The sequence below is a fragment of the Dipodomys ordii genome, unplaced genomic scaffold, assembly GCF_000151885.1.
Source record: "Dipodomys ordii isolate 6190 unplaced genomic scaffold, Dord_2.0 Scaffold18, whole genome shotgun sequence".
Taxonomy (NCBI): domain Eukaryota; kingdom Metazoa; phylum Chordata; class Mammalia; order Rodentia; family Heteromyidae; genus Dipodomys; species Dipodomys ordii.
The window spans coordinates 7182870-7203740 of NW_012267234.1; the positions used below are offsets into that span (position 1 = coordinate 7182870).

General features: G+C 51.6%; 2 protein-coding genes across 8 annotated transcripts; one reads left to right on the top strand and one right to left on the bottom strand.

The window, feature by feature from the left end:
* Positions 1–24: 24 nt before the first annotated feature.
* On the top strand, positions 25–4672 carry Elmo3 (engulfment and cell motility 3). 2 transcript variants are annotated; one of them, XM_013012856.1, is made up of 20 exons: positions 25–421; positions 579–619; positions 706–778; positions 959–1009; positions 1204–1373; positions 1463–1562; positions 1666–1817; positions 1908–1986; positions 2084–2134; positions 2214–2336; positions 2425–2556; positions 2644–2745; positions 2846–2954; positions 3063–3199; positions 3307–3470; positions 3580–3692; positions 3785–3889; positions 3993–4075; positions 4162–4248; positions 4336–4672. In XM_013012856.1, the coding sequence occupies exons 1-20, from the start codon at positions 344–346 to the stop codon at positions 4546–4548; spliced, it is 2163 nt and encodes a 720-aa protein (XP_012868310.1). In that variant the 5' UTR covers positions 25–343; the 3' UTR covers positions 4549–4672. The 2 variants fall into 2 exon arrangements, with proteins under 2 accessions (XP_012868310.1, XP_012868311.1); XM_013012857.1 differs by lacking the exon at positions 579–619 and having other exon boundaries at positions 341–421; positions 959–1373.
* LOC105983100 (leucine-rich repeat-containing protein 29-like) lies at positions 407–20773 on the bottom strand. Of its 6 annotated transcripts, XM_013012862.1 has the most exons (8): positions 18429–18517; positions 9467–9683; positions 8166–8381; positions 7884–8027; positions 7517–7734; positions 7244–7418; positions 5651–5977; positions 407–746 (listed from the first exon to the last, which is right to left on the bottom strand). In XM_013012862.1, the coding sequence occupies exons 1-6, from the start codon at positions 18440–18442 to the stop codon at positions 7250–7252; spliced, it is 978 nt and encodes a 325-aa protein (XP_012868316.1). In that variant the 5' UTR covers positions 18443–18517; the 3' UTR covers positions 407–746; positions 5651–5977; positions 7244–7249. The 6 variants fall into 6 exon arrangements, with proteins under 6 accessions (XP_012868316.1, XP_012868321.1, XP_012868319.1 ...); XM_013012867.1 differs by lacking the exons at positions 8166–8381; positions 9467–9683 and adding an exon at positions 20728–20773 and having other exon boundaries at positions 18429–18530; XM_013012865.1 differs by lacking the exon at positions 8166–8381.
* Positions 20774–20871: the final 98 nt, after the last annotated feature.

The following is a 20871-nucleotide window of genomic DNA, read 5'->3' on the forward strand; positions in this document are numbered from 1 at the left end:
TGGAATGGGAGGTGTGGCCGCATTAGGCAGCCGGTCCTCCCTGCCCCCACCGGCCGCACCTCGGTGTGGGGAGGGGCGGGGCCACCTCCGCGGGGCGGGGCGGGGCGGGCAGGGCCATCCTACCCTCCTACCCCCAGACTCCAACCCGGAACTAGCCGAGGCTCCCTTGGGAAGGCCTTGGTGCCTGGCAGGGAGTGGGAACCTGGGCTAGGAGTGCAGGCCACCGGGGCCGGGTCGTGGGCGAAGGGCCACCCTTCTAGCACCCAAAGGGCTCCAGGCCAGGTACGCGCTCGACGGGAGCGGCAGAGTCGGGAAGGTGCAGGCGCCCGCCGCCGGCTGGACTATGGCTCCCCCGCGGAACGTGGTGAAGATTGCTGTCCAGATGCGTGACGCCATCCCGCAGCTCATCCAGCTGGACCAGGTCACTGGCCTGTCCGACCTCCACCTGCCCCGTTGCCCACCGCTGGTTGATCCCCTTCCCTTGGGACAGGCACCCCACCTTTTCCCCAGATCCTTCCCCTCCCACCCCCGTTTCCACCCCTTCCCAGCTCCTGAGTGACAGCTCCCACTTACTGTAGGCAAAGCCCCTGGCCACTGTGCTGAAGGAGCTGTGCGACGCGTGAGTGACTGACGGCCAGCGGGGTGGGGGAGGGGCGGGCGAGAAGAGGGGCCCCTACCTGCCTCGCTGAGCTGTGTGCCTCGCAGGTGGAACCTGACTCACTCCGAACGCTTTGCCCTGCAGTTTGCTGATGGGCACAGGAGATACATCACCGAGAATGTGAGTCCCCAGCCCCCAGCCTTCACCCTATGGCCCTTCTGATCCACCTGGCTCTGATAGAACAGACTCATTCCCCATATCTAAGAGCTTTCTTTTACTGACCCCCAAATCCTCCCTCACTGAGGATTCAGTTGACCTTGAGTCCTCCTTGACTTTGCTCCTCTTTCTATTTTCCTCCAGAATCGGGCGGAGATCAAGAATGGCAGCATCCTATGTCTCAGCACTGCCCCAGTAATGTCCCTCCTGGCCCCATCCCCATCCCCTCTGCCCGGCCCCTTTGCCTCTTTTCTGCCGGATGGCCTCAGCCCCAGATCTGGAAACCCTCTCCAGCAGTGCTCCACCTAGTGGCCACCAGTATCTGTACACTTTCAATTCATGTCCTAACCTCTGTCCAGCCTCATCCATTTTTATTCTGCCCCTGCCAGGATCTGAAGGCTGAGCAACTGTTGGGGGAACTGCAGAATTCCAGTCGTGAACGGCGCCGAGAAGCTCTAAGACACCTCGTCCTGCTGGCCTCAGACATGACCTTTGCCCAGGAAGTCATCAGCCGTGATGGGCTTCAGAGACTGGGCACCATTATTGAGGATGGGGATGAGTGAGCACAGGGTTATGATGGGGTGGGGGAATGTGGTAGGGCTTGTAGAATTTGGTCTGGTTCTGCTCAGCTCCAGGGATCTCCTCTAGCCTAGGTGAGATGCTGGCTCTTGGGCTGAGGGCCTTCTTGGAGTTCATGGAACACGGCGTGGTGTCCTGGGAGACACTGGGCATCCCCTTTGTGAGGAAGGTAGGTGGACTTTTCCCAGGACAGCAGGTGGGGGCAGTGAGGTAGTGCCAGGGTCTGGCCTTCTGTGGTGGCGAGGTGGCGATCACCTCTACCCCTCTTACAGGTCGTGTCCTATGTGAACATGAACCTGATGGATGCCTCTGTGCCGCCCCTGGCCCTTGGGTTACTGGAAAGTGTGACCTTGAGCAGCCCTGCTATGGGCCAATTGGTTAAGAGTGAGGTGCCACTGGATAGGCTGCTGGTTCACCTGCAAGTGTAAGCCTCAGGGATGGGATATAGGTGGGAGAGCAGTACTAGACCTGGACCCAGTATGTGCAACTGAGCCCACCCCTCCTCTTGCCATAGGATGAACCAACAGCTGCAAACCAAGGCCATGGCACTGCTGACAGCCTTGCTGCAGGGAGCCAGCCCTGCTGAACGTAAGGTGAGCGTCACTGGTGGCTGGGTGGGGATTATCAGCTGATGGCTACAGTGTTCCAACCTGAGGATCAATCACGGAACCCCCTTCACACTTCCTGCAGCAAATGCTTGACTACCTATGGCAGAGGAACCTTCGCCAGTTCATCTACAAGGTAGGAACGGTCGGACCAGGGAGGGCCCTCCCTCCTTATTCCTCTTCTCCCAGTGAGTCACAGCCTGCCTATCTTCCAGAATATCATTCATAGTGCTGTGCCGCTGGGCGATGAGATGGCTCATCACTTATATGTGCTGCAGGCCCTTACACTGGGGCTGCTGGAGCCACGTATGCGGACACCACTCGACCCCTACAGTCAGGTGTGTGTCCTGGGAGAAGCAGTCTGGGGATGGCTTGGAGATTGGCCTTGAATCTCCGATTTTAATACTTATCCAACAATAACCCCAGGAACAGCGGGAGCAGCTGCAGGCCCTGCGCCAGGCTGCCTTTGAGTCAGAGGGGGAATCTCTGGGCACTGGGCTGAGTGCAGACCGCCGCCGTTCCCTCTGTGCCCGAGAATTTCGCAAACTGGGCTTCTCTGTGAGTAACCTCTACCCAAGTCCCCACCCAAGGCTTCTATAAGGGCTGTTGTGGCCCTTCCTGAGCTGCCTGTGCTCCCATCTCCAGAACAGCAACCCAGCCCAGGACCTGGAGCGCGTGCCCCCTGGCCTGCTGGCTCTGGACAACATGCTCTACTTCTCCAGACATGCCCCTAGTGCATATAGCCGGGTCAGTGACAGGGTGGCAGGGATGGCACTAGTCCCACCTTGGCAGGATCCCCATGGGCTTAGCTGAGACTCTCTCCCACTCCCTGTGCCCACTCTCCCAGTTCGTGCTGGAGAACAGCAGCCGGGAGGATAAGCACGAGTGCCCCTTTGCCCGGAGCAGCATCCAGCTGACGGTGCTGCTGTGCGAACTGCTCCATGTCGGGGAGCCTTGTGAGTGGTGCTGGGTCCAGCATGTCCGGGGACAGGGGACGGAAGGGCAGAGAGGGCCAGGGGTTATACACACTTTCTCCCTGAGCCCCTCCTGCCCCCCTGCTCCAGGCTCCGAAACGGCCCAGGACTTCTTTCCCATGTTCTTCAGCCAAGACCAGAGCTTCCATGAGCTCTTCTGCGTGTCCATCCAGCTGCTGAATAAGACCTGGAAGGAGATGCGGGCGACACAGGAGGATTTTGACAAGGTGGGGATGGGGGGGGGCGGGGAGAAAGAGCTGGGAGGCCAAGCAGGGGTCTGTTCTGGAAGGAGGCCCAGAGGTCAGGCTCCATATTGTGCTTGGGGTGGCCTCAGGTCATGCAGGTGGTACGGGAGCAGTTGGCCCGTACACTGGCCCTGAAGCCCACATCCCTGGAGCTTTTCCGGACCAAGGTGAACACACTCACCTATGGGGAGGTGCTGCGGCTGCGGCAGACGGAGCGGCTGCACCAGGAGGGCACCCTCGCCCCTCCCATTCTGTGAGTTGTCAGGGACAGATTCCTCAGTAGCAGTTCCCATCTTCCCAAGTACCCTGTGGACTGTGCCCTAGGTCAGTCCTGGTCACTGACTGCCACCCCTCTATCCCAGGGAGCTGCGGGAGAAGCTGAAGCCAGAGCTCTTGGGCCTGATCCGCCAGCAGCGTCTGCTCCGCCTATGCGAAGGGACACTCTTCCGCAAGATCAGCAGCCGGAGACGTCAGGGTCTCTGAGTGGGTCAAGGAGGGGCACAGGGTGTGTAGGTTGGGGTCAGAGCCTTTCTCATCACTCCTTCCCTCTTCCCCTTCTCTGCACAGACAAGCTGTGGTTCTGCTGCCTATCACCCAACCACAAGGTGCTGCAGTATGGAGATGTGGAGGAGGGTGCCAACCCCCCTGCCCCAGAAAGCCTGCCAGAACAGGGTAAGGAGGGCAGGGCCAGGGTTCTGACAGCTGCTTTACTCAGATGCCCTGTGCCCTGGGGCTGCCTACGGCCCCAATGGTCAGCCTGGTTTTCTTCCTGCAGTCGCTGTAGCTGACATCAGGGCACTCCTAACTGGCAAGGACTGCCCCCACATCCGGGAGAAGGGCTCTGGGAAGCAGAACAAGGTGAATGCAGTGGGACCGTGGGCCTCTTCCCACCTGCCCCTGCCTGTCTGTTCCTAGCTCAGTGCTCTTGCCCTCTGGTTCCTTAGGACCTCTGTGAGTTGGCATTCTCCATCAGCTACGACCATGGGGAAGAAGAGGCGTACCTCAACTTCATTGCCCCCTCCAAGCGGGATGTGAGTCTCTGGGCTTGGTTGAATTGGGCAGATGGCTGAGGGGTCAGATGGGCAGACCTTCATTGAGCTGGCCCTATCTGTCCCAAGTTCTATTTGTGGACGGATGGGCTGTGCGCCCTGCTGGGTAGCCCCATGGGCAGTGAGCAAACCCGGCTGGACCTGGAGCAGCTACTGACCATGGAGACCAAGCTGCGATTGTTGGAGCTGGAGAACATACCCATCCCAGAGCAGCCACCTCCCGTGCCTCCACCCCCCACCAACTTCAACTTCTGCTATGACTGCAGCATCACTGAACCTTGACAATGAGGTTGAGCGAGGGCCACAGTTGCTGCAACTGCAGCAACCACAAATTGGGTAGAGCAGAATGGGGCCCCTAGCCAGCAGAAGCTGCAGCAGAAATAAAGTGTATCAAGCAAGCACTGAACCTTGTGGGCCAAGCCTGTGACAAATATGGATAGTCATCCCTCTTTTGTCTTCAAACTTAGCTCATGAATAAGACATCAGGCAGGACCACAAACTTAGCAGCCACACGTGGGGGTCTGGTGTTCATGGGAGGCAGGGACTGTGGGGATTATTCTCATTCTCCTTTAGTGCTGAACTCACAGAAGCATGACCTATTGTCTCGTTGGCACCTGCCAAGTAGCAGGACAGGAGGCATTGCTCCATTGAGATGCTTTCTGGGCAACATTACAGGGGCCTAGTCTGGGAGCAATGCTTCTAGAATGCTGTTTACAATCCTCAGAACTCAGTCTTCTTCTCTGCTGGTCCTGGCTGGTCCTTTTTGCAGTTTGGAGGCCTCTGGTGAGAGGCATGAAAGGAGAGGTGTATAATGGGACCTACTTTCTGCTGAGGAACCAAACCCCTAGTTCCAAAGAGCATCCCGAGGCCGGTGGAGTTTCTAAGCAGATTTGGACAAATGGGAATTCTGTACCGAAAGCTCTGCATGCCATTAAAACCTAATTCAGAGCTGAGCACCAGTGACTCATGCCTATAGTCCTAGCTACTCAGGAGGCTAAGATCTGAGGACTGAAGTTTAAAGCCAGCCTGGATAAACCCATGAGACTCTCTTAACTTGAAAAAAGCCAGACTGGAGACGTGGTTCAAGTAGCAGTGCACCAAGCTGTGAGTAAAAAAGCCAAGCAGGAGTGCAAGGTTCTGAGTTCAAGCCCTTGTGCCAGCACCAAAATCCAACTCAGGAGTATTATGAGGTACAGGCCACAGACAGGACAGACATTTTAAAGGCTGAAGAAGGGGTGTTGGGTCTGGCAGGTCAGGCTTGGAGGAATGGAGGCTCCAAGTCCCTGAGGCACAGAAGAGCACGAGGCAGGCTGAGTGCTGCTACCTACCTTCCTTATCCACTCCACTCACTATTTCTTACCTAGTGCCTCCTCAAGTAGTTTACCTTAAAGACAGATGAAACAGCATCTCATTTGGAGAATGTACTTGTCTTTTCCCCCATCCCAGCCAGCACTTCTTATCCTTAGGCATCCAGTGTGCCAGGCTTGGGTTGAGAGACTTCCCATCACACTTAGAGTGGTTTGTTATTGAGTTCAAGGTGGAAACAGGAGGCAGGGATCCCAGATGTAGTTAGTCTGCCCATACTGTCCATTCTTCCTTTTCAATGTCTTCAGTCCATTGTCCATGCTACTGTCATCTCAGCAACAATCTCCTGACTTCTGACCTCTAGTTGTGCTCCTCCAATCGTCTCAATACCTGTTATTCCACCTTCCTTGTAAATCATAAATCATGTGATTACACACTCATATACACTCTATATTCTTAAGTGTCTCCCTATTTATTGTCTATGAACTAATGGTCATGGTTACCATGATTGAGCAGAGTTGAGATACGTAGGCTGCAGACATGTAGTTTAGTTACTGTACCTGTAGTCTGCAGCCATTCTTGAATGGCTCTAGTTGGAATCTTCTCTGTACCTGATCAGAGCCTACTCTTATTGGCTCAGCAACAGCTCTGGACTGCTTATGTGTATCCCCATAGTCCCCCTGTCTATCTTGCCCCTCTCTCATTTTTCACTGCTTTTATTCCTTCCTTGACCCTCCAAGTTCATTGCTGCCCTGGAATTCTGGTTTCTCTACCACACACACTCATCACTTTAGATCACCCCTGACAGTTGGCTTATTTGTCTTTCCAGCCGGCCTGGGGACTAGCAGTGTTGGCACTCAACCCCTACATGAAGCACCATCTAAGTACTTCTAGAATTGATGGATAGATGGACAAAGTGTGGGGACATCTCATAGATGTTGTTGAGAAGTCACTGACACTGTTTAGAGGGTTGGGCTAGAAGGCCTATAATGACTGTTCTACCCAGAGATGCTGTCCTATTTTTCTTTTCCCGTCCCCTACCCTCTATGAAAACAGTACATTGAATCAGCCATCATTAACCAGTTGTTCCTGGGTTCTGGCTGGGCCCAGTACCATTGCAGCAAGGCATGTCCAGGGTACTGTGCTGGGAATGGCTTTAATGTCTCCTGATTGAGTTAGGCTAGTGTGGACCAGCCCTGAAGGTCTTAGGGGTCAACTGAGGTAGGAGATGAAGGGCCCTTTAGTCTGGGAACTTCAGAACAGGTAAGATCTGGAACTTTTAATTCTGTTTGGGTTTACAAGAAGAAGGTAGTTTGGCTGTTAAAGCTCAGTGCATATGAGGGCTAGGAGAGCACTCAGAGGGAGCAAGTACAAAGAATACTGGCCTTACGTGTGAGATGTTGGGGGCGGGGGGCAGGGAAGTACAGGGTCTACTCTGTCCCGGCACCAGACTGAGCCTGCCTGTGGGCCTGGCCTCCCAAACAGGGTGAATGGAAAGTGACTGTTGCCTGCAGGGAAGCCCAGGGCAGGAAGTTTCCTGGGATGACCTAGATTGAGTCCTAGACAAACTGAAGCAGGAGGCAAGGGGCCCTACAGCAAACTCCTAAGTCCTTAGACCTGGGCTGGAACCAAAGGTTATGGTAAAGACTAAGCTGTAGGGCTGGTTACTGACCTGGTCTTACAGTGTGAGAGTCAGGTCAGCCCCTCCAACGAAGCGGGACTGGATGCAGGTCACCTGAGGTAGCTGTTCTTGAAAGCGCCTGATGGCCGCCATGTTAATACCAGGACACATGGCCACATCCAACACCTGGAGCTGCTTGCATGCCCGAGTAATGGCATCCAGTGTTCTGTAGAAAGGCCACTGGATGAGTGCCTAGCCCAACCCAAGGCCCCAGCCCGTCCCCTGCACTGTGGCTCCATTTGCTCAGTGCTGTCACACACTCACTGCTCTGTGAGTTGACTACAGCTGGATAGGTTGATGTGCTGCAGCCTTGGCCAGGACCTGGCTGCCTGGGCCCAGCCCTCATCACTAAGATGGCTGCAGTGACTCAGCACCAAACGCTCCAGACTGGGGCAGCCCCTGGCCACAGCCACCAAACCCATGTCTGTGAGTGCTGGCAATAGGCTCAGTGACAACCGCCTCAGCTGGGGGAACTGAAGCACCTGTAAAGGAGATGGCATTGGAACTCAGAGCCTGGGCCCCTTCCCACCTCAGGGGTGTGACAGGAACTCAATAAGAAAGGCATGCCATGTAAAAAGTGGGTTGGCCCAGGCCCCTGGCTCCAGCCCCAAGATCCTCAGCCTACCCACACCTTGGCCAAACTGGCATCGGTCAGCTTGCTGCAGGCTGTGAGGTCCAACTCCTGGAGGGCCTGAAGCTTGAGCAGGGAGGGGCCCTGTGGTTGGGGAGAAGGGTCTGTAGAGTCGGAGGCCTGATGTTTCAGCTCTGCATGTGACTGTGGAAAGAAACCCCTGCTTCTCAGGTTCTTTCTGAGTTTGGCCTCACATGTTTCTAAAGAGAAACTTGGGAAGGGTTTAGGAGGGCAGCTGAGCCCAGAAGTCACCCCACTCTCCCTGGCCTTAAGATCTCCCACCTGGGGGCCTAATGCAGGCTCCTCATTTGGTTCCTCCAGCCCCAGAAGCCCCCAGTCACAGAGCTCCTTGCACCAAGCCAGGCGCAGGACTGAGAGGTGGGTGAGGTAGGAGCAGATGGCCTGCATGGTCCGGTTGGTGAGAGTCACACAAGATGACAAGTCTAGCACCCTCAAGCTCGAGCTCAGCACTGGAATCATGGAGAGCACAGATGCGTCCTAGAAGGTAGGGAGAAGAAGCCGGAGTAGAGGTCCCCAGCAAGGGTCTGCCCAAGGTTCCTGGAACAAGACAACAGGGAGCTAGCTGCCAGAGGAGCCAGCAGCACCCAGGCTGCATGGCCCACGCTGGCTATACAAGTTTGAAGTGGACAGGGTAGCCCATGGGGGTGAGAACCGTGAAGAGGCTGCTGATGGACAAAAGTTGACTGCAAATGATGCAGAAAGAATGTAGGTAGAAATTTCCAAGATATCTGCCCTGCTTGTGTTCCCAACTCTTGATAAAGGATGGGATGACCCTCAGCCCATTGGGCCAGGGGTGAACAGGTGACTAAGCAGAGCCAATCAGAAGTGCTCCCTCTAGAACTTGAACCACAAGTGTGAGGCTGTGGTCAGAACTGAGACTGTCACCTGCAGAGAAAAAGAGACGGAGCAGCAGGATCCGAGGGCCTGGGCGGAGGATGCTGGCTTTTAGAGAGATATAGAGGGGCTTGGGAGGCACAGGGATGGTGAGGCCCAGGAGAACAGTAAGAGACACTAACATCCAAAGGAATAAATAGGCCCAGGAAAGGGGCACTTACAGCAAAACAAGGTTAAGAGACAGGTAATGCCCACATCACAGTAATAGGTTGAAAGAATAACCCGGTAAGGAGAGACTGTGTGACATTCTCAGAAGACAGAAATGCCATCCAGAGGAACAAGAATGAGCCATACGAAAGGACTCACTTTTGCTAGGAAGCAACTCTACTACCATGTGAAATTCTCTCTGGAGGTCCTGCTTGAGTGCCTTCTTAAGAGCCCCCTTCCCTGCCATTCTCTTCCCTCACCCTTTCTTCAGCCTTCCTGCTTCCAGAATACGTATGTAAGATATTGGGATACACTTAATGTCTTGGGACTTTCTTTGCCTGGGCCTAGAGTGGAGATTCTGGGGAGGCATGCCAACAGCCTATCTGTCTGGGTTTCTGTTTTCTTCCAGACCATGGCTATGCTCTAACTACTTTGCCTGGGTCATCCCTCCCTGGGGCTACAGGCAAGCCCTTCATCCCCACCCTCCAAGCTGCCCTAGAGAGGAAGAGAGGGTTGCTCACCTTTAGTGAAGAGCAGTAGGCCAGCCTGAGAGAGGTCAATGGGGGTGGAGTTCCACGTGCTGTTCCCAGGGCCTGGGCCAGCTCCCGCCCGCTCACCAAGCAGCACTCAGCCATGTCCAGGCTCTGCAATTCCCGCAGGCCCCCGAGGGCTGTACACCCTGCATCTGTCAGCCGTTGCAGCTTCCCAAGGCTCAGGTGCCGCAGATGCCGTAGGCCCCTGCTCACAGCCAAAAGTGCCCCATCAGTCAGTTCTGAGCAGCCGCTGAGGTTCAGGGAAGTGAGGCCAGGTTGCTGACGGCACAGAGTGGCCACAGCCTCTGTAGAGAGGTCCCGGCAGCTGTGCAGGTTCAGCTCCTGCAGCTGCAGCCCAGCCACCTGGCCGAGGGCCCGCAGGGCTTCAGGTGGTAAGCCAGTGCCACTTAGGTCTAGGGAGCGTAAGCTGCCAGCCCGTTCCTTCACGAATTTCAGCAGGTTTTGGAAGGATAGTTCAAAGGGTGGGGAGCCCTGGGGACCCCAAGCTGGGGCTGACTCGAAGGTAAGGTGGCAGTAAGCCAAAGAGAGGCGCTCCAAGCTGGGGACACAGTTGCTGAGCTGGTTGAAGCTGAGGTCGGTCAGGTCTCGCAGGCCGGCCAGGTTGAGCTCACGGAGACCACTTAGCGCCTGCCGGACACACTGTGCTGTCTCAGGCTGAGCCAGTAGCGTGCCTGATGTAAAGAGGCTGTTGCAGCCACTGAGATCAAGGGTGCGCAAGGCTGGGCATCGCAGGACCAGAGCCACAAAGGAGGCCTCTGTGGGACTGCCCCCACCCAGGCACAAGCTCTGCAGGTGTGGGCCTAGGTGGTAGGCAATGGACTGGAGCACCTGGTGGGAGGCTGGTGAGCCATCCAGGTTGACTAAGCTGATGCAGGAGATGCCCCGGAGGCCCAAGCTCTTGATAGCCGAGAGTGAGGCAGAGGACACAGGGATGTTGTACCGCACTTTTCTCTATAGAGTAGCAGTAGGCCTAAGGTTAGTTCTCTGGCCAGAGGTTGAGGGCAGGTGAGGAAGGGTTCCTCCACAATGAAGATCCACTGTGATGTGTGGTTGAAGGGTGTGGGGGAGGAAATGGGAGTTGGGACAACAAATCATGTTGGGATTTGAAGGGTGCTGACTATCGGAGGAGGCAAGAAGATTAGTGAAAGGACAGGACTAGATGCCTAAGGAAGGGCAGGCACAGAGCAGGGAGTTGGCTGAGCACAGGAGGGCTGAGATGTGACCTGAAGGAAGCTCAATGAAACCCTATTGGGGGGGCTGGGAAGATGGCTCAGTGGCAGAGCGTTTGCCTTGCATGCCTGAGGCCCTGGGTTCGATTCCTCAGCACCACATAAGCACAAAGAAAAAAGCCGGAGGTGGTGCTGTGGCTCAAGTGGTAGAGCGCTAGCCTTGAGCTGAAGAGCTGAGGGACAGTGCCCAGGCCCAGAGTTCAGGCCCCACGACCGGACCCAAAAACAAAACAAAACAAAACCCTATTGGGTAAGAGGACAAAGTATGCTGGACCCCAACCTTGCAAACTCTCAGAAGGAGGCCCTGACCTCCATGTTCCCAGTCTCCTGCTCTAGGAACTTGGTATTAGCTAAGCAGACAGCTCTTTTTTGCTGAAGGCTAATGCTCTACCACTTCTTCCCTCCCATTTTTGTAGATTATTTATAGCCTTTTTAGAAGAAGTGAAAGCTGGGCGCCTGGTGCTCACACCTGTAATCCTAGCAACTCAGAAGGCTGAGATCTGAGGATCACAGCTCAAAGCCAGCTCAGCAAGTCCATGAGAATCTTATCTCTAATAAACCACTCAGAAAACTGGAAGTGGCACTATGGCTCAAGAGGTAGAGGGCTAGCCTTGAGCTGAAGAGCTGAGGGATAGCGTCCAGGCCCAGAGTTCAAGCCCCACAACCGACAAAAATAAATAAATAAATAGAAGAAGTGAAGCAGTGTTTACAACTTTCTGTGGCCCAGGTGCCAGAAGTCTGCAGTAGGCAGTGAAGTGTGGAGCCCCTGGTGGCCTCAAAGTGCCCTAGGCATATGAATGTTTGCAAAAATAGTTTTGTGTGTAAAGGAAAGACCATGTGCCTGAGCATGTATGTGTACCTATAAGCACACATGAACAAACACATGTGGGACTGCCCCAAGTCAGGAGAATCCCTGTAGCACATCTAGATAAGGAAGGAGAAGCCAGGTGTCCGTAGCTCACACCTGTAATCTTAGTTACTCAGGAGGCTGAGAGCTGAGGATCGCAGTTCAAAGCTAGTTTGGGTGGGAAAGTCTGTGAGACTCATCTCTAATTAACTAGCAAAAAGCCAAAATGGAGATATGGTTCAAGTGGTAGGGCATCAGCATTGAGCAAAAAAAGCTAAAGGATAGCCCTCAGGCCCTGAGTTAAAGCACCAGTACCATCACCACCACCACCCTACCCCTAGAAGGAAAAAAAAAAAAAAGGTAAGGAAGAAGCCTTCTCAGAGGAGGTGCTAAGGAAGTTGAGCTGGCCCTGTTTAGGAGAGCAAGAATAAGGAATGCATGGTGAGAGTAGGGTATGACCCAGGAGGCACATTCATCACTAAGTTGTATAAGCTGCCTGGTGCAAGAGTATAGGAGCCTCCACCTAAGAAAATTATTTTCATTAAATCTTCCTAGCTCTTATGTAGCCAAGAAGAAGTCAGTATAATTTGTATGCAAGAGGCCTGTAGGAGAAGGAAAACCTACTTGGCTTCTAAAATCCTAGACCCTGGGTTAGGGATATGGCTCAGTGGTAGAGTGCTCACTTAGCATGTTCAAGGCTGTTCCCTTCTTACATAGATTGTAAAAATTGTAGTGAAATAAGACCCTTGGTTTAGCATCCTAATGCAGGAAAGCAAGCTCCCTGAAACCTTATCAATGACTGCAAAAGAAGCCACTGTTTTTGCTTGTGTATCTCACTGACAGCACCAAAAGGGAAAGGGAAATGTAATAGTGACATGCAGGATGGGCTCCTACAAAATTTTATCAGCAGGACTCTCCCAGGCAGAGATGGGGGTAGAAATCAGCCTAGCTTTTGCCTCCGACAGAAGTGGCCACCATTGCTGTTACGTTGGCAAGCAGAGTGTGTGTAAGAACTGGCACCAGCTTCTCACAGCAATCAGTGGTTGGTTAGGTTTCCTTTCTGGACCCCACCTCCAAATCATGGCCTTTCCCAGTGACAGCACTCACAGAAGATCTCTTGAGATAGGGCATCAGGGACTCCCAAGAGTCTGGGTCCCTCTCAGATGTAAGGAGAGCTAAGGCTGGGGAGGGAGATGAAAAGGTCAGAAAGAGAAAGGTGTGGAAAGGAAAGAATTATGCCTCTTGCTACTGCCAAGCCTTGCAGGATGGATGAGTCAGTCTATGAGGAATAAACTAGTGTTGGGGGATCTGAGAGCTGAGAGCTGGTTGCCCAGGCAGCACCCGCCCCCACCACTCTTATGTGAAGCCTGAAAGTCTCAAAGGCCTCAACTGGCAGCAGAAGCTACAGGTGCGCATTCTCATCCTCTTCCTGAGAGCCTGAACAGCAGGCTAACTCCTTATGTGCAAGGTAGACACAGTGCCAAGGGAAAATACTAACGGTTACACTGGGCCCAGTCCAGGGCTGACAACTGTCAGCCAAAAGGTACTGGACAAACAGGCAGGGCCTAGCTTGCAGGACTTTTGATACTAGGATAAGACCACTTATCACCCAGTGGCCTATCCTGCTCCTGAGGTCAAGTGGTCTTAACTTAAGGAGCCTAGAGAAGCTTTTTAGAGCTTTTTGTTTATGAATTCCTGTTCCAGGCTAGGTGTTGGTAGCTCACACCTGTAATCCTAGCTACTCAGGAGGCTGAGATCTGAGGATCACGGTTAATTGCTAGCCTGGGCAGCAAAGTCCGTGAGACTCTTATCTCCAATAAACCACTAGAAAACCGGAAGTGGCACTGTGGCTCAAGTGGTAGAGCACTCGCCTTGAGCTGAAGAGCACAGTGCCCAAGCCCAGAGTTCAAGCCCCACGGCCAACCAAAAAAAAAAAAAAAAAAAAAGATTCAAAGCCAGCCCAGGCAGGGAAGTCTGTGAGACTCATCTCCAATTAACTAGCAACAACAAAAATAACAACAAAAAGCCAAAAGTGGAGCTGTGGCTCAAGCGATAGAGTGCTAGCCTGAGTACAAAATCTCAGAGACAGTTCCCAAGTTCTGAGTTCAAGCCCCAGGACTAGCACATACACAAAAAAGTTCATCTTCCAGTTTTAGGGACCAGCCAATCATCCTGGTCTCCTCCTTTTTCCATGCCAGCATCTTTTTTTTTTTTTTTTTTGATTGTGGGGCTTGAACTCGGGGCCTGGGTGCTGTCCTTGCTATCCCTGAGCTCTTTTGCTCAAGGTTTGTGCTCTACCACTTTGAGCTACAGTCCCACTTCTGGTTTTTGAGTGGTTAACTGGAAATAAAAGTCTCACAGGGACTTTTCTACCTGAGCTGGCTTCGAACCACAATCCTCAGATCTCAGGCCCCTGAGTAGCTAGTTTTACAGGTGTGAGCCACAGGTGCCCGGCCATTCCAGCGTCTCAGAAGCAATTACAAAGTCATTTGAGAAGCAGCTAAATGCCTACTTTTATTTTATTTTATTTTATTTTTTTGTCAGTCATGGGCCTGAACTCTGGGCCTGGGCGCTATCCCTCAGCTCTTCAGCTCAAGGCTAGCGCTTGACCACTTGAGCTACAGTACCACTTCCGGCTTTTTCTGCTTATGTGGTGCTGAGGAATTGAACCCAGGGCTTCATGTGCAAGACAAGCACTCTACCACTGAGCCACCTTCCCAGCCCCACTGCCTACTTTTAAAAGTGACAACAATTGGGGGCAGGGGGAGACACAGCACAAGTGGAACCAAATGCAAGGCCCTAAGTTCAAACCTGAGTTTGTTTAAGTAAGTATGCTAAGCAGACAAACAAATGTAACAAATGCGCACTGACCATGGGAGACCAGGGTTTTGTGGTTCCCTAGTGAAGCCCTGCATTGAAACTATAGGCCTGAGTACAAACTCAGAGACCTGATGGAGAAAAGGCCTCCCTGTATTCTGTACTAGAAGCAAGGCTAAAGTGTCTGTTTCAACAGAAGAATGTGGGGAAATGCAGGCCTGGTACTCTGGAGAGGAGCTAAACTCCTCTCAGGTTGGGGTAGGGGGAGGCAGTGGAGGGCAGAGTCTTCTGCTCTTTCTCTACAATGAACAACCCAACAATGGACAGTCAGTGCTTCTCAGTAGCGCCTAGGTTTGTTGGAGAGCACTGCCACTGCCTGCATCCTTATTTGAGATTGGGATTATGTGAACAGTAGAGGTAGGTTAGGGAAATAAGAAGTTACCAAATCCAGCATCCTAGGCTGGTTAGACCTAGGCCAGCTTGTCTTTGGCAATCCATAGCTGTTCCATACCATCAGTGACTGAGGACACTGCTTCCTCTTCTACTTGCCCACACCTGGGCCCTGGGAGATGGTTCCTGCCCATAGAGCCCTGCAGATTCCTCTCTGGGATATGTGGTTAGCTGGAGAGCAGCTTCAGCTCTATAATGGTAGCCTCTAAGACCACAGTCACTGATGCTACCCTCCTTTCCTCTTCCTCTTCGCTCCTCCTCACCCCACCTATACCCAAAGCCCTGCCTCCACTCTCTCTCCTCAGAACTTGCTGTCTTGCTTCCCTCATGCTGCTGTGTCTATTCTCCTTGCCCAGCCAGGGATAATGAAATCAGCTGCCTCTTCAGAGGATAATGAATACTGCCAAGGAAGCCAGGGTCTCTCCTCTTTCCTATTCCAAAATTGGCCTCTCCTATCCTGACTCCTTCTTACCTTTCTACCCCTTCCCACCCTCCAGAAACTCTCTCCTAACCCACCATTTTCTCCAGCTCTGAGCCTATGCAGTGCTTCGCCTCATCTGCCTTCTTAGGGAAGACCTGTTCTGCTTCTAATAGAAACCAGGTGAGAAGTCTCCTCTTTCCTTGCTCATATCTGACAACTGGTTCCTGGCTGGACCCCAACCTCCTTCCCACTCTCGCTCTTTGGGTTTTGCTTGCCCTTTTCTCTTGGCCCCAGGAAGAGGTATCCCAAGTTCTTCAGGGAGTTGTATTGTTTCTGTTTTACTCCCATTCTTCCCACAAACAACAAATCAAGCTCCCTTCATCCTGCAGCCCCTCTTTTCTCCTCTCTGATTTCTCCTCTTCCAGCTGCACCTTTGAAAGCACAAGGCTACACCCACATCTACTGTCTGGCTTTACAATCACTCCTCCAGCCCCACCCCAGCAGATTCACTCATTCATGGTGTCAGCTTCTCTCCAATAAGGTTCTTCTTCCTTCCCTCCCTCCCTCCCTCCCTTCCTTCCTCCCTCCTCCCCCCTTTCCTTCTTCCCAGTCCTAGGGAATGAACTCAGTGTCTGGGGTCTGTCTCTGAGCATCTCTGAGCTTAAGACTAGCACTCTACCACTTGAGCCACAGTGTCACTGGCTCTTTCTGTTTATGTGGTACTGAGGAATCACACCCAGGGCTTTCTGCATGCTAGGCAAGCACTCTTATCACTAAGCCACATCCCCAGCCTTCCAGTAAGGTTCTCTCTACTACCAACATGTAGGGGTTTCTTTCCAATCTCCCACAATGTCCTGTCCAACATGCCACTTGCTAGGGACAATCAGTTTCCTAGCTATTGTCCTTGGTGGTATTTCTCACTGGGGGGTCTGAGACTGCCCCCCCTGGCTCTTCTCTTACCTGCTACCCTGCTCCTCACTGGTCTCTTTTGGGGCTACCAAAGAAGAGAGACCCAGTCAAGAGATGATGGCTTCCTCCTGATTTATTCTACCTGGAGACAAAGATATGCATGCACATACACACAATCTTTGTCTATTTCCATGTACCCCCTGGCATGCCATACTTTATCTTATTGGGCAATCTTTTCTTTCCAATTGCTTTCTTTCTGGCCCATATAATTCTCCTAAACAACAGGCCCAAGGAGTTTCAAGGACCTCTCTCCAGATAGCCCCAATATAACATACTCAGATCTGAGTTTGCCATCTGTCCCTAACTGTGCTCCTTCTAATCTCTTGGCAGCCTCTACCAAGTCATCCTCACTGCTCACATCCACAATGGCCAAAGTCTTATCTGCTCCAATTCCTTGATATATTGAAATTATGTCTCTCTGCTTCAACTTCACTGCTTCTGGCTTCGTTCAGGTCCTTCTATTATCTGCCAGAAATATGTCACAGCACTTTCCTCCTCAAGGTTCTAGTCTCTATTTTCTCTGCCTCCAATCCATGCCTGATCTTATCATCTAAGGCAAATCTGGTGATGCTCTTCAGGCCCTCTGACAAGTCTCCGCAACTACAAGAGAGAGGCTAAGCTTGCCAGCCCCCATGCAATCATTTCTACATTGGATTGCAGTTTATTTCTTCAGCCTACCTCTTATCAGGTCCAGTCAGCTTACTTATTACTTCATAACATTTAAAAATAAATCTTCTGTCTGTTGTGGGGCCTGAACTCTGGGCCTGGGCGCTATCCCTCAGATCTTTAGCTCAAGCCTAGTGCTCTACCACTTGAGCCATAGTGCCACTTCTGGTTTTTTCTGCTTATGTGATTTGTGGGGCCTGAACTCTGGGCCTGGGCGCTATCCCTCAGATCTTTAGCTCAAGCCTAGTGCTCTACCACTTGAGCCATAGTGCCACTTCTGGTTTTTTCTGCTTATGTGATGCTGAGGAATTGAACCCAGGGCCTCATGCATGCAAGGCAATCACTCTACCACTGAGCCACCTTCCCAACCCCAATAAAAGTAAATCCTACCAAGTAAAAATCAGAAGAAATAATTTTGCTGTGAATCTACAACATCTCTAACTTACATTAAAAAAGAAAAATGTATATTTATTAAAATCTCTGAAGGGGTTCTAAACAACAATGAAGGAAATAAAAAAGGAACTCTTTAAACAACAATGAAGGAAATAAAGAAAATGGATATTCAGAATCAACAACATAGAGGCTCGGTGTCTCAAAAACAAAAATGCCTACCAATCTTATGAAGAGGCAAACATATCAGGAATATATTTCAATAAATATATAAAAATCAATCTCTTGATAGATATAAAAAGTTCATACAAATGGGTAAAAAAAATACTAACACCTAGATAGTTAAATGCATAGAAATCACAAAGGAAGAACCAACAGTCAGCTACTGAAAAAAAAAACTATTCAACTTCACTAATAAAGAAACTAAACTTAAAACATTGTGACATTGTGACATTGTGACATTGTCTTTCAAACTAGCATAAATGTCAAGATGTCTGCATTCATCTTCCTGCTAGGCTGTCTTCTTATACTCCTGTCCACTCTGCACTGCGGAGTTCCATGACACAAATCATATATTGTCACTAGGCTGCCTTAACATTCCTCACAGACTCCACAACAGTGATTAGGAGAAAGCCCAAGCTCTGCTCTCTGGCACATCTGCCAACTTGCAGTCTGATCCTATTCTAGTCTCATTTCCTACTACTTCTCTCACATGTATCTCAGTTCCAGTTATCTGGATGGTTCCAGTTAACTATACCACACCCTGATGCCTCCACCTGTGCTGTTACCAGTTCTAGGAGATCAACCTGAATTCTCGTCCTATTCCTTCAGGAGGTCTTCCCTGCACTGTTGGTTGATAGCCTTTGGATGTCCTTCATGTCCCTGTTGCCATGTCACAGCACTGAGCCATGGTAAGCCAAGAGCATTCATACTGCTTGTCTTTTTCCTTCACTGGACTATGTACTCCTTATGTGGACCACACATTATTCATCTTGATTGCCTCAGCTCTGTACCCATAGCAAAGTATGCATGAGTATATAAATGTATATGAATGGATAGTAAATAGATGATAGATGAGCAGAGATAGGAGCAAGCTGAAGTGAGACAATACAGAATGGGCAAGATAGGATGAGAACTTACCTCTCGGAGGGCATTCTGGGCTGCACAGTACCAAGCCCGGTTCACCAGGGAGGCCTCTTTCTGATCTGACAGAGGCAGGAAACTCAGAATATATGTGAGCATCTGAGGGGAAAAGACAGAGCATTTACCAACTATTAGTGCTGAGGGGCCTTTGGCATCTACTCCAGCTGATAGCACTGTGGATCTGAGGGTACCAGAGCTCTGTACCCTCAGAGCATTAGATGGAGGCTTCATGGAGTATTTGCTTACTCTCTCCAATCTCCAAATATCTTTACTGTGAATAAACCTTTCCTGAGCACCATTCGAGCTCAGGCTTGTACCACCTAGTAACAATCAAACTTTCTGACTAGTTTGGTAGAAAAAATGTGAGGTTTTTTTTTTGGGGGGGGTAGATAAACCTAGTCTAAACACCCTACTCTTCCAACTTATCCCTCTAAGCCCTATCTGTGAAACAGAAATTGTAGCGAGCTTTAAAGGGCTGCTATGAGAATTAAGTTATACAGCATAGTGTCTTGCATAGATCTAGTAGGTGGAGCACTCCTTCTCTGATCTTCTGAAGTCCTACTTCTTCCTTCTGCCCTCACAGGCCAGTTCAAAACCGATTCCAGTTTCAGTATATCCCTGATTTAAAACAAACAAACCTTCAGGGCTGGAAAGTTGGCTCAGTGGTAGAGTGCTTGCCTCTCACGTATGAGGCCCTGGGTTTGATTCCTCAGCACCACATAAGTAGAAAAAAGCTGGAAGTAGGGCCGTGGCTGAAATGCTAGGGCGCTAGCCTTGAGCTAAAGAGCTGAGGGACAGTGCCCAGGCCGAGTTCAGCCCCCATGACTGACAAAAAAAAAAACCTTTAGGGTTTCATAGTTCTCTTAGGACCAAGTCTTCACACTGAGTACTGCCAGATCTCCATGCCTATTTGAGCCAGCTGGTCCCAGAACCTCCATAATCTATCCTCCATACTGTCATAAAGACAGCATATCTATTTCCTTGCCTACACAGACCTCTTTCCTTGATGTCTTTTTTTTTCTAATGTCTTTCTTTAAGCTTGACTTTACCAGGCTCATTCTGATTTCTCCTTCTCTCCTCAGATGCTAAGCACTTTGGAAGTCCTCACCACAATACTTACTGGATTAAACTGAGGATGGAAAGGGGTATAGAAGGGGAAGGAACAGGGTGAGGAAGATAAAACTGTTTATTTCTCAGAGGAGGATGACTAGTAAGTAGAGCCAGGACCAGGGAGAAGAGGCATGGGGAAGAGAGATCTGATGGGAGCCAGCACTGACCAGACAGGCCCCCTAACCACAGGGAGAGGCAGGAAAATGTCTCCAGTAAGATACCACATGTGTTCTGGGCTGAGCAACCAATCCCAGGAGCAAAGGGAGAGGGAAACAAACATAGCATTGTGGGGGAGGGGCACCATTCATTTAGCTAAGAAGGTGTCCTTTCTAGAGGGACTAAAGGAGGGAGTGATAAGAGTGGCTATTCTACAAACCCCATCCCAAGGGGCTACTGTAGAGACTCAAGTGGTTATCTATGGAATCTACAGAGATGTATGGACAGCCTCTGGGGTCAAGCAGAGAAGAGATCATTGCAGGGACTCATAGAAGGAGGAACAGGCTTATTTTTGCGAGGGAGAGAAAGCATTCCAGGACTGATGGCAAAGAATGCCCTGTCTCCCTTGGGCAATGGGAGGGAACGGCCAACCCTCAGAGCAAAAAGGATGGAGAAGCCATTAGGAACAAAACCTGTTATCTCCTGTCCCCACGAGGACAGAAGGAGAATGAACAAACATCCCATGGGGTGAAAAAGATAAAGGAGGACATCACTAGGGGACCTAGAGATTGAGGAGCAGGCTTGGCCTCCTTGCTAAAGGACCTCAGAAAACCCATTTCCAGAACAGTCGGCTTCCCACTTCCAGGGAGGGGGAGGAGGTAGAATGACCATTAGGGAGCCTTTAGGGACGATGGGATGGAGCAGACATCTTCCAGAACAGAGAGGAAGAGGAGGGTCATCTAAAGGAAAGGGATGGAAAGAGGATCTAATTCTCGCTGAGACGACAGAGCAGCTGCCTCCTGGGTCCGATGGGGAGGAAGAGGATGGTCCCCCAAGACAAGCCAAAGGGGACAGATGGCCCCCAGAGCGGGGCCGTTACCCAGAAATAGCAGGTCCTAGCGTCCTCCGGGCGGGTCATTTTTGTCAAGCAGAAAGTGCCGGGTGAGCTGTCAGACAACCCCTCCCCAAAGCTGGGGTCCCTGAGGGCGGGGCCTGTCCGGAGCTAGGCCTGAGGACCGCTTCCTCTCACCTCCAGGGGCAGCGACTCCGCCATCGCATCCCTGCCGTCTCCGCCCCCGCGCAAGGTTTTCTGGGAAGTGTAGTCTCGCTCACGCTGGGGGTGGGGCTTGGGAAGGAAGTGGACTCCACTTCCGTCCAAGATCCTGACGGCGTT

What these genes read in the sequence shown, in the direction of transcription:
- Elmo3 (XM_013012856.1), top strand. Translation starts at nt 344, where the DNA reads ATGGCTCCCCCGCGGAACGTGGTGAAGATTGCTGTCCAGATGCGTGAC. An exon ending in AGCTCATCCAGCTGGACCAG is followed by an intron (nt 422 to 578) that starts GTCACTGGCCTG and finishes CACTTACTGTAG; the next exon opens with GCAAAGCCCCTGGCCACTGT. An exon ending in AGAAAGCCTGCCAGAACAGG is followed by an intron (nt 3,890 to 3,992) that starts GTAAGGAGGGCA and finishes TTCTTCCTGCAG; the next exon opens with TCGCTGTAGCTGACATCAGG.
- LOC105983100 (XM_013012862.1), bottom strand. An exon ending in CCTACTGCTCTTCACTAAAG is followed by an intron (nt 8,382 to 9,466) that starts GTGAGCAACCCT and finishes CCTACCTTCTAG; the next exon opens with GACGCATCTGTGCTCTCCAT. An exon ending in TGTAGTCAACTCACAGAGCA is followed by an intron (nt 7,419 to 7,516) that starts GTGAGTGTGTGA and finishes GCCTTTCTACAG; the next exon opens with AACACTGGATGCCATTACTC.